The sequence below is a fragment of the Triticum urartu genome, chromosome 1, assembly GCF_003073215.2.
Source record: "Triticum urartu cultivar G1812 chromosome 1, Tu2.1, whole genome shotgun sequence".
NCBI classification, from domain to species: Eukaryota; Viridiplantae; Streptophyta; class Magnoliopsida; order Poales; family Poaceae; genus Triticum; species Triticum urartu.
Genome location: NC_053022.1, coordinates 506,978,045 through 506,990,539, shown reverse-complemented (window position 1 = coordinate 506,990,539; position 12,495 = coordinate 506,978,045). Strand labels below are relative to the sequence as shown.

The 12,495-nt window shown below is 48.0% G+C and overlaps 1 protein-coding gene across 1 annotated transcript; it reads left to right on the top strand.

The window, feature by feature from the left end:
* The first annotated feature begins 1,033 nt into the window (after positions 1-1,033).
* LOC125536880 lies at positions 1,034-3,065 on the top strand. Its single transcript, XM_048700173.1, has 2 exons — positions 1,034-1,822; positions 2,773-3,065. Exons 1-2 carry the CDS (start codon positions 1,554-1,556, stop codon positions 2,813-2,815), a joined length of 312 nt encoding a protein of 103 aa, XP_048556130.1. The 5' UTR covers positions 1,034-1,553; the 3' UTR covers positions 2,816-3,065.
* The last annotated feature ends 9,430 nt before the right edge of the window (positions 3,066-12,495 follow it).

Below are 12,495 nucleotides of genomic sequence, written 5' to 3'. Positions count from 1 at the left end.
ATACTTGGACTTAGATATATCCCACAAGAACACTATTTCTTAACCACACATGTTAATTATTAGTTTATTTTTCTTTTCTAGCGGGAAAAACTTCCTCTCTATTCGTCATCTGTCATGTCAATACAAGGAACATTAGAAATAACAAAAAAAAAATCCAGGTCCAAAGACTACCTAGCCACATGTCAATAATTAGTAGTTAGTTGAATTATAAATAACAAGTACATGTTACAGCTGATTTTAAAATAGTACAATAAAATCGGTAACATCTACATAAGATAAAAATAAAAATCAACTCTTTGATAAGACCCAATACAAAGAAGTTAAACTATTCATTGTGGACGATGTCTGCAAGAGAGATTGCATCCAGTAAGCATGGAATCTTGTTCCGTCTTTCTACGCACAGAAATCTACCAACCATAATGAATATAGCTTCAACTTTAACCCAAGTGAGCATAGCTCAGATGCTTAGCTTCATTGTGCTGGAACTAACCCATTAGGATTCAAGTCCTAGACTTGTCACTGGTACTTGTGTTTTTTAAATTTATTTCAGATTTTTTTTATCGACAATGAGGCACATGTGGTGACTTCGTCAATCCCAAAATATTGTGTCGGCTCAGTATCTCAGATGCGCTCATATTTATGCCGGCTCAATATGTCAGAGGTTCTCATAGAATATGTGTGCATGCGTTTATATGAATGAGTGTATGCGCGTATACATGAGCATTAGCATTTGTATATATATTGTATAAATAATCTAACCGGACATGTGGTGAGAACAGTCTGGGCGGGCCCACACGTCAGTGGCATAACGGAAGCGTCCGTCCGTCCATCTGGAACGGGAAAGAACGAACAGAATCAGATGAAGCGACGTGATTGCTAGCGAGCGGAGGAAGCTATAGCCGGCAAGGCGAGTGCAGCGCAGGGGCCCATCGGCTTCCAAAGCTAGCAGCTCGGAATCAAGCCGGCCACGTTCCCGAACCAGCTCCGCTATCGTCCCCATGCATGGTCCTACAAAAGCGCGGCAGCTGATTTGCTTTCACCCCGCAAAGAAGAGAGAACAAAGCCACGAAGAAGCAAGAGAAAGCAAAGCAAAGCGAACCGAGCCAAAGCGCCACGAGCATCGATCAATGGCCGGAGGAAAAGAGGATTGGGGTTGGGGGATAAGAATGTTTGGCGGGCAGGGATCACAGATTCCCTCCTCTTCCAAGTCACGTAAAAAGGCGCATTTCGCGCGATCTAAGTGCGCATTAGACGCGCACTTGTGGTGGTGATATGCTTTGGTTACCCCCCTTTCCATAACACCATATTTGATCTCGCCTGCCTGCCTTGCCATTGTCACTGTCATTGTCATCATGCAGCTGTGCTCTCCTCCTCTTCTTCTTCTCCCTTCGCTTTTCTCTACTGCTCCCACCAGCTTCATATAGTGGCCGGTAGCTCAACGACGTCGTTGCTGGGTTCGTTCCGTTCACTGTGTAGAGAGAAACAACATTGCCTCCTTGGGTTCTGGTGGCGAGGAGGAGAAACTTCAGAAGCAGAGGAGGGCCTCTCTCTATATGGGAAGACGGCCGGATAGGTCGCTAGGGGCATCGGCGTGTTGCAAGCGAGTGGTGGCCGTCATCTTCCTCGTGTGTGTTGCCCTTCTTGTGGTGATGGTGGCGACGACGAGTGGTGCTGGCGTCGGCTTCGGTCCAGCTCAACCCAGTGGCAGAGTGAGTACGAAGAGCTCCCCGGTGCAGGAGCCCGGTGGCGGACAAGCCGGCGAGGACGCGTACCGAAGCAGCAAGAGGAGGATTCCCAAGGGGCCAGACCCTATCCACAACAGGTAAATTTTGATTGATTCATGTTTGATGCATATGCATGCACATGTTGTTTTCCTTCGCAGCATGCATTCTGCCTCTCTACCTGAAATATCTCCTGTTTTTGGCAAAGTTTATAATTTTCTAGCACATTCATCAAGAAATGGGAGATAGTTTTGCATCATCAAAATTGAAATGTTTATGACTCTTAACTAGTGGATCAAAATTGATCGACTGAACTGAATAAATGACACGGCCTGAAATACTCTGCTCCTTGATACTCTGCTCTGTTGTTATTTACAATTACAAGCACTCTGATCATTTGTTTCTCCGGAACAGACTCTGCTCAGTTGTCGGCTCTGCTGTCATGCAGTGAACAACAAGCAGAAGTCTAGAGATGATTTGAAAGTTCTGCCGCATAAAATAGCAATGAAAAATTTAAACACAGTTCTTATGCTTCTTCTCCCGGTGAAGGCCACAGAAATCTGTAGTTCTTGTTTACGATAAAAATATGTCTGTGTGGATTATAAGATTTCCAATGAGTTGTTGCAATAAAGAGGTCTTGGTATGGTTTGGCATTTCGTGAGCAGAATAATAAAAAGGAGCAAAGCAAGCGTACACTCTGAGCCAAGCACATCATTTCCGAAGTCGCTTTACTGACAAGAAGAGTGCCAGTGCTGCATACTTCATTCCCATTAGGGACACCTAAGATTCCATTATTAGAACCTTATCTCCCTGCTTTTGATGATTTACCTAGGGAAACTAAATTCAGGCATCACACCTAGATGATGTTGGGCAATGTGGTTTGCACAAATGTAGCCTCATCAGAAAATAACTGAATATCTCAGTGGGTCTCACAGATCACTGCATGAGAGGGACATAAGCTGTAAACTAAACAAAATTAAGTAGCCCACTAACTAATCGGCATCTTATGTTTTGGTTGCCACCTCCAAGTCTGATAGAACTGTGCTTTCAGGCGTGCCGGGAAGACCACGATTGCGCCACGCCGGAGAGACTAGTACCGGCGAGATGACGACCACCCACCCGGTCTTCTTATCGGCAAATGTTGCGACGGGGAAGCTTGAGGCGGAGAGATCAGCTCTCCTACAATGTGGATTTTGGTAGTGGGGGTAATGTACAAAAGTTGCGATCTTCCCGCAAAAAAATCTGTCATTTTTTTGACCGAGATTGATCGACCGATCTACCTTTCGCATATCCTTTCGAGATTTCTTTTGAATCCGTGGTGATTTTGCCCAAAAATTTGTTTCTGTTTGTGTGTGTATTTATCTATCTGAGCATGTACGCAGATAAGCAGATTGCTCTGCTGCGTCAGTAAGTGAACCCACTGATGAGCTCACTATATGCCAGTAGCACCTATGTAAATCAAATTTTGTGGTTTGCAATAAGAGCCAAAGATTTGCCGAAGGGCGTATTTTATGATTTGCGTCGCATGCATGGCCGCGTGGCACAGATATGCATGGGACATGAATCTTCTTGGCCTGGAAAGCATGAGAGAAGTATAACATGAGAGGCAGAGAAAGAGCTAAAGCCTCGCATCGATGCGTACGGCTCGCGTGTGCATGCGGGTGTGAGACTGGTGGTGCTTTTTTCCTTTTACTTCTTTTCTTGCAACCGTGTATTTTGAAGTAACCGAGGAGGGAAAGAAGAGGAAAAGAGTAGAAAGGCACGTATGGGCGTGGATGTGCACGTCGTATCGGGTTCAGTCATTTTTCTTTTTTTGAGGGCAACGGGCTCAGGCATTTTGAAGTTTAAAAAATATGAAAACAGCTCGAATACGACAAATGCTATAAGATGTGGACTTAACATTTTGATGCAAACATATGACAAATTCGCCTGTACAAAGATGAGCTAAGAGCACTCTCAAACCACACGCAATCGTTCGGACCGTGCGGTCTGGACGTGTTTTGCCATTCAACACGGTCCAGTATCGGCCCACCGTCGGTCCGAACGCACATTTTCCCGCAAATCGCTTTTGGTTACCCTGGCCCACCTAAAATCCTTCTCCCTCGCCTGGGTGCTTTTCCGCTCGACACCAGCTACCCGCATTCATGCCGCTGTTAGAGCAACCGCTACACACTTATGTCGTATCAAAGCGGAGGCGACCACTCACTACCGGCATTGAAGAGGCGCGCCGGCAGAGAGAGCGGCGCGCCGGCTGAGAGAGCACTGCCCGCTGCAAGCCCGGCTGAAGACACCTCCTCGACACATTCAAACGGCTACATACTGCCCACATACCTTCATTAAACCTGCGCGGGTGCCGAGAAACCTACTCCGGCCACACGTCTGTTCACAAGCCGGCCAGCAATAAACACAACCCCGGTTATCTCCTCGCGTCCGTCCACTATTTAAACGAGGCCAGCCGCCGGGCAAGAACCGCACCACACCTCCGCTCCCCATTTTCTCCTTGCACCATATTCTCCACACTCTCCATGCTATCTGGCGAGCAGGAGGAGGGGTTCTTCGGCATAAATGCTGGCTTGGTGGCCCGCCGAGCCCACCGGATGCAAGCTAGGCAACTCGCTGTCCACCTTCCTCGCCGCTCCAGGCCGTGAGTACAATGGGCGAGGCTGAAGGTGGGTGAATGGAGGAGCAAGTGGCCGCTCCAATCCGGCGCGTGGTTCAATAACTCGCTGCTCCAAGCTAGCTCACAAAGGAGTGACAAGTTGTTGTAGACCGGCACGCGGTTGAGCACAGCAGCACGGGCATCATGCTTGCCATGGATGAGGCGGTATCGTACCGCTCCTCCCACGCTATCCGCCATCAAAGTGCGTTGAACTGCACCTTGCCGACGATGAAAGAAGCTAGCTCAGACAGACAAAATCAATATAGATGAGAAAATGCCACATACACTCACACAGACCAAGTCAACATCTTGAGTTGTGCCGATGACGGATCCCGCTACCCACAAACTAAAAAGATGGTTAAGTGGTGGTGGAACCCCGGTGACATGTACCCATATTGGCTTCAATGGTTATATATTGGCCTGACATCGGACTCGGATTTCCATTCACTAATAGAAATTACCATATAGGGGGATTTGACCTTTAACTCAAAAACATGCACCCTTTATTAAACCTCCATAGATGAGAAAGCAACAAGGAGCATTTTGAGGCAGGCAGATCTGCCTCAACTAGAGCACATGCCTCACAACAACTACGAGACATGATTAATTTTGAGTGAATGTCTGTGAGCTGAGTTACGGATGAAAATTTTCCTTAAGAATACAAGAAATCAATTAAGTATTGGCCTAAATTGCCAAGCGGTTCATTCACAAAAAGAAAATAGCCAAGCGGTTGTATATAGTCTATATTCCGGTAAAGTTAGCCTATTGGACAAGATGAGACATAGGCTTCAGATTGCAGATAAGAAGGGTTTCGGGATTCTCAGCCTTTCACAAACTGATGCGAAGAATGCAGCAAGAAGTCCTGCTGAGGAAGAATGCGGCTCAATCGCAGGATGGCAACACATAGTTACTAAGCATAGAGCTCCGGGGTAGTATAGGCAATGCTCCAATTCCCCATGCATCCAAATTCAGACATCATAGTGCTACTCAATGTCCTCATCACCCCTTCCCCGCTCTCATCCACTGAGACAAAAACATGAAAAACGAAAGCAAAATATGCAGAACTGTTTCCAAGTCTTGTGAGCTATAAGTAAGAAGGAAGACGATAGGTGCCTTACTTAAGGACGCCATGCAAAAGTGTCTGGGACTTTAGTTCTTCAACCACAGTTAGCCGGTTATCCCACTCAGGTATTCGTACACTGGTAGGGAACAAAAAAACACTCTAAGACGTGCTTCCATACACCCCCAATAGATTCCCAAAAAACGGTAGTTTTGTCCATCCTTAATTATCTAAAACTGATCAAGATTAGTTAGTAATTGGGGGCCACCAGCGACCTGTCCCTCTCTCTCAACCAGAGGGCGTATGCATGAGTGGAATCAACGTCTACATGATGGAAGACATGTAGATATGCATGTTTTTTCTATGAATTAACATGTGAAGTAGAGTGAATTGCAGAAAACATCGACATTGAAGGCTAGGTTTGTAGGAATCACAAGTCTACGAAATATTGCCCAAAACCATTAATTTTTTGCAACAAACACTAGTTGACGGCTTTGGTCGTTTTGATGACGATTATGACAGGTAGGTCCCATAAATGATGACGTGGTGTAATTGTTCACGGGGACGGCGTTAAGCATCTCGATTTTCTAGATTTACAAAAGGGGCCCTGTAGTTTTATAGGGACACCCTTCAATCAAAGAGCAAAAAGCAATCCACTCCATCCATAGATTTGGGCTGCCCAAGCAGCCGAGAAGAGCAGCAGCACGCCGGCAATGGGTCTCGCCGCCGGTCGCCGCGGCCCAAGGGCATCCTCAAGGCGACTGTCGTGGACACGCTGAGCAAAGGCGGCAGAGGCTGGGCCCGAGGAACAACCCCTCACAGCGAGGTGCGCTACCCGACCTCGGCGCTCGGCCTGGAGGTGGCGCCCTCTGCGAGGCCGGCCGCATGGCAAGGCGGTGCTGCAGGTCGCCATAGCCGCCGAGCTCCTGCACGCATCACTCCTCCGTCGCCTCTCGCTCACTGGTGGACTGACAGTGCCCTCCTCAGCAGCTGCTCTAGGCGCGAAGGGGGCTGGGCTGGCGGCGCCGACTCCTGGATCCAGTCGAGAACGGCGGAGGGGCAGCACAGGGGCGTGATCTCAGGGATGTCCATGGCGGCGACACCTGCGGAAGAAGAGAGGGAGCTCAGGGAGGGAAGAGGAGAGACGGGAGAGGAAGGAGCGGAGGAGTCAGGTCGCACATCGGCGCGAGTTGCCATGTCGCCCCGCCGCCTGGAATAGCTCGTTTGCTGATGTCGAAGGAACATCTGCCACGAGAGCTGGCCGACGCGTTCTCGCCGGATCCATTGCCGGGCCGGAGCGTTGGAGGCCCGATCTGGCTGGATCCGGCTCTGGACACGACGGCAGCGGCCCAGGGAGGGAGGCCTGGCGACGTGAGTGTGTGGGCGCCTGCCGCCGGCGGGGCCAGAGTGCAGGGAGCGAGGGGTGCTGTTTTGTAGATTTTTTTAGGCAGGAGTTTTTGGCAAAAAAAAAAACATGTAACGCCGTCTAGCTCGTGAACAGTTACGCCATGTCATCATTTATGGGACCCATCTGTCATAATCGTCATCAAAACCATCAAAGCCGTCAACTAGTGTTTTTTGCCAAAAAAAAATAGACAAAAAATTAGTGATTTTGGGCATAATTCCGTAGATTTGTGGTTCCTGCAAACCTAGCATTCAATATCGATGTTTCCTGCAATTCACTTTATGAAGTAAGAAATTGTCGTGATTGTACTTTTGTTCCGCGTCTATTATTTATTTCAGGAATGTTTGTTTTCACTCTTGTGCACGTTCCTCACAAGAACAAAACGTCATTAATATGATACAACAAATCAACTAAATGTTTCCCTAGATTGCCAAGCGGCATGGCAGTTTACTCTTTTCCACATGTAATTTCCTTTCAGTTTACTGACACGATAGGCAGGAAAGTGTCGCTCATGCCAGAAAAGACGATGTCCTAGGACATATCCGGCACATACATAAGATGACTTGAGCTCCGATCCTTCACAGGTTGAGAGACATATAGAGCAGAGACTTGTTTTCTTCTTTTTTGAAATGAAACCGCAAACCAGAAACTGACTTTTTTTTAATGGAGACAAAAATACGTCTCATCTATTAATTAAGAAGAGAATAGAGTTTGAGTTACAAATATAAATGTTCCAATTTCTTCGCACCCACTGAAATCCAAAGCTTCGCCTCACATTTGATGCTCTGATCAAGATTATCCATGGTGCTATTTTGGCGAAATACTTGGGTGTTCCTTTCCTTCTATACGGCTGGTGGTACTTGGTAGCATGGTGTTAAGGTGTATCGGTGGCGATCGCGATGTGCTCAGCTGTTTGCGCGCAAGGAGATGGTGTCGTTGGGCGCCGTGGTGGCGTCGACGACAGCTAAACCGAGCAAGGTTGATGCGTCAGTAAAACTCTGAAGATGAAGCGGTGGCAGTTGGCGGCGACGGTCTCTGAGAGCGTGTCGGACCAGTGTGTGCCCCAGACCCGACAAGTGGCTAGGTTGGGGCCTCAGATCTTAGATGTTAGACTTGGCTGCGAAGTCTGTGATATTAGGCCCAGACTATCAGCATCACTTCTTCAACTGGATAAGAGTAGTGACAGATGTTGTCTAGACAGTGGCTTTAGATTTTACTATTATATTTCTTTATAAAATCTTTTATGAATAATTAATAAAATAATTGCATAGATCGCCCAGATGCAGAGGCTGAAGGTCTTCCTTCCTTAAAAAATAATCTTCCAAGCTACGTGGGGGAAAAAAGAGCCAAGGACCAAGGCTGATGGCGTGCACATGCCACAAGCGATACGGGGAGTTCGGTTCTTCACCACCCACCAGATAGGCTGACTATTTATCTTAGGAGAAATTTAAAGGTTCTCTTAAATTGATACGTTGTCCATTTGCATTTTGGTTGGCCTCAGTCCCCTCCCTGCTATAGTAAGACAGGACATCATCAGCTTTGTGTGATCTAAATTTTAATATCCATGTGTCCCGTCTGAAATCACCCCACGACCGTGTTGCTGTATTAGGGTCGTGACTATAGTGATGTCGTGTCGATGCAATCGTGCCGTCATGGATGAAGCGGTTGATGCCATCATCGTGACACGGTCTAGCCGTTGTCGAGGTCGCATCTTGTAGACAAATCTGTCAGAGGACGCTAGCTGTCCATCTATGAACGAGGCGGCAGCAATGTGTCGACACTTCATCGCCGCGAGGGACGCCTCCAAGCGACGCATCACTGTCGACATACCGCTGCAACGCCATCGCTGACACGTCATCACCAAGGTCTTCATCAACTTGGTCTTCACCAACATCGCTGACGTTCATGTACGTGTACTTTGCAGTTAGTGTGTGTAGTATGTGTGTAGTGTGCAGTTGTTTTCAACATAGTACGTGCGTATTTTCCAAGCTAACATATGTTCACTTTCTAAGTTCACCAAACACACCCAAAAAAACGAGATGTCAAGCATTACAACTTCAAGTTTGAATTTTCTACAGAGAGATGTCAACTACATATTGGTTCATTGTATTTATACATGGAGCAAGGCTAGCACTTGTGTCGTGTGGTTTCTCCCCTATGACATACGGAGTACCTAGTTGTAATCAAAGGGCAAATCAGTAATCCACTTGGCCTTGAGTATTAATTAGAGGATATATTTCAGAATTGTAGACCATGATCCTGCTGTCACTGTATGGTAGGAGGGATCACTAGTGTAAGTGTGGTCTAGATAAGTTGTGGCAAGCTTGTGCGCCAGGAACTCTGGCACATCACGCCCGACATGAACCATCTCGTGCACTAAAATGCACTCCCTCTATCCGAAAATACTTGTCATAAAAATGGATAAAAAATGTATCTAAACATATTTTAGTTTTAAATACATCTTTATTTATTTATTTTGATGATAAGTATTTTCGGACGGAGAAAGTAACAGACTAGCAAATAGGCTGGTTTTGTGTAGACACTTGCCAACTAAAATTTCTGAAGCATCTCATTCTTAAAGCTTCCCACCATGTAGCCATAGATGTCATCCTCATTAGTCACCACCTTCTTCCGCCTCGCACTCTTCAGTCTAAAAGAACAATGTGGCAAACATTACAATTTAGAGTGTTAACTTGGCTACATGAACGAATCTGCTACATTAGATCCGACTTCATTGTTTTACCAACTAGTTGTCCCGTTATTTATTGTGAACAGTGGCGGAGACGGGGGACCCGGGGGGGGGGGGTCAGCAGGGCCCTGGCCCCCCTAGCCCCCTAATACAACTGATTTAAACCTAATATACATCTGAACAAGTGATTATTTGCTATGAAAATGGTGTATTATGGTGGGCTGGCCCTCCCTGACGAGGCTCAGCAACACTCGGCCCTCCTCATCCTTTTTTCCTGGCTCCGCCACTGATTGTGAACCTTCTTTCCTATGACATACATGTGCTGTGAGCTAGCAACTCGTTCGAAAATCAAACAGTAAAAGAGGATCGTAGTAATATATACAGAACACGTATGCACACTTGACATGCCCAAAAATAAGTCGGCGTGGCGAACAACCTGTGGTTAGATGGTTAGGAAAACAATGGTATCCTTAGCTCAGCAGAGTTTAAAATCTAGACTTAACATTGGTGCTCGCATTTTCTTGAATTTATTTAAAATTTTTCAGCGATGTTCATTCAGTGGGAGGAAACGTTTTCGTCGACTATGATGCGCATGTGGTGACTTCATCAATATCACAATACTATGTGGTCTCGGTATCTCGAAAGTGCTTATAGGGATAAAGTGTGCGTTCATTCATAGAGATGAGTGTATGCAAACAACTTCGATTGTAATGTGTTTAAAAAAAGAAAAATGGGCTCGTGTTTTTCTTTTCTAATAACAGAACTCGGTACGTGTCATAATACAGCTGGATACAAGCCGAGCCGGGCTCTCGGCTCAAGCCAGGCTATGGTCCGCTCTTCTCCGAGCAGATTCTGGCCCGGCCGGGTATTTCTCTGGCCTGGTCCGGCTCGAGCAAACTCGCGAGCCCGTGAGTGAAGTCTGAAATAAACTTGTAGAGCTTGACGGAAATGAATCCTTATGTCTAAATCCCTGAAATCTGTATCCTGACTTCATTGATCTCGGCCTCTTTGAACCTTGAGGTCATATCCAAACAGGAGATTCCTACATACCACCGGGAAAGATTACTCAGCCAACACCTGCAGATGGGTCCCACGCCGTCAGCACTCAGCAGCATCGCCGTGGACTGCACATCGTGCGAGCGGCCACAGGAGCTGCGTGACTCGCAACCACTCATGGCTGTGCCAGGATCGCCGGCTGGCGTACCAGGACCTGCTTGTTTTCGGTGCTAGCCATGGCTGCAGCACAGCCAGCTTCCTACACAGGCGAGCTGTCGGATGTCTCGCCGGATCCTGCATTGCTTGGGCTGTTGGGCGTCTTGCCTGCCATGGCGTCGCCCGCGCTGCCTTGCATCGCCGGTTTCTTCGTTGCTCGGGCAGCCGCGCGTCTCGTAGACGCCAGGGCCATGGGCCTCACCGGCACCCTTGCCACAGGCGCTGCCTCTATGCCGCTTGACTTGCTGAAACCAGGGCCACACATCTAGCAAAGTGTGCACACCGTGGTAATATTCGGCAATTCAGCTACGGGGCACCAGGAACTCAAAGCCACCCATGGCGGAGCGCACCCGCATCTCCCTGAGATTCCTGACTCCCGAGCACGTCGCTGCTAGCCACCGTGGTGTGCTGCACGCCGGGGTCGCCGTGGTGGTCCAAGAACATTGTTACTCGGCTCGGCGCTTGGTGTCATGCACCGGCTCGCCGTAGAGCTTGACCAATGTTCGCGGGCTACATGCACGTACAAGCCAGCAATCTACAGGCATGCTTCTGATTCACCGGCTAGACGCGTATATATATGCATGTACAGGCGTGCGGCTGATCTATTCCCGCCGAGAAACACGACACGCGCAAGGTAGAATGAGAAGTCGACGACGAAGATGTACAGGCCGAAGCACGGGAGGCGGTTCACCCAGAGATCGTTCGCGGACGGGGCAGCGAGCTAGAGCATGGACAGGAGGCAGTGCAGCTCGTACTGGCAGCGCAGGAGCGCAACGCGGATAGCCAGCAGTGGCTCACAGGTGAGCAAGCCTCATTAATTCAGTCAGAGTCAACAATCCCAGCCTCCGAGTGCCACATCACCAAATCCTCTTGTAGAAACGCCAAAAGGTTCAAAATGACCGGGTTATGCAAGACTAGGGTATACTAGATTTCAAGGATTTAGACGTGAGGATTTATTTTTGTCGAGCCCTACAACCTATTTATTTGAAACTTCACTCCGAGCCAGCCCCCACAAGCTGCTACCATGTGGGCCAGCCCGGCCGGGGGATGGGCGAGGGGCATCTGTGGCATTGGCAAGCGGTGGTGTAGCCTCAGCGTGGTGTCGGGGACTGTGGGTGCGGTGTGTGCAGCGTCAGCGAGCATGGACCTCGAACGATGTGAGCTGGGAGCGAGAGGCAATCTGGTCGTGGATGTAGTCCATCAAATTCAGCAACTGAAACGAAATCTTGAAACGACGAAACAAGAACCTCCATTATTTGAACTCTTAATTAGTCTAACCACATTTGTTATTCATCGAATCCCAACACAAGACTCACGAACCGTTGAGTTTACATTTAGTGTCATTGCTGGCTGTTACACAATTTTTGAAAAGAAACAAACTGAGGTAGGATTACAACGATATAAGAGTAACTCTACGATTCGTAAAACTTTGTGTTATACCATCGATTCCCAAAAATTAACTCCAAAACCCACACTGAAAATATAACAAATATGATGTTAACAGTCGGTGTGGTGAAGACGACTCATATTGTGTTACCCGCCAGTCGACACTAGGGAGACTTCTAGCTCGCAACCGCTACTAGACTTCTGGCCAGCTCCCTCCGCAAGCCGTCCCACCGCTTTGGTGGGCCCTGCTGCCTAAGGGCATCTCCAGCCGTTGGCCCCCCCAAGACGCATAAAAATCGCCCCCTGGGGGCGAGCCGGCGATACAATCGGCGCTGGGGGCGGTTTTGCGCCCAGTCGTCGCCC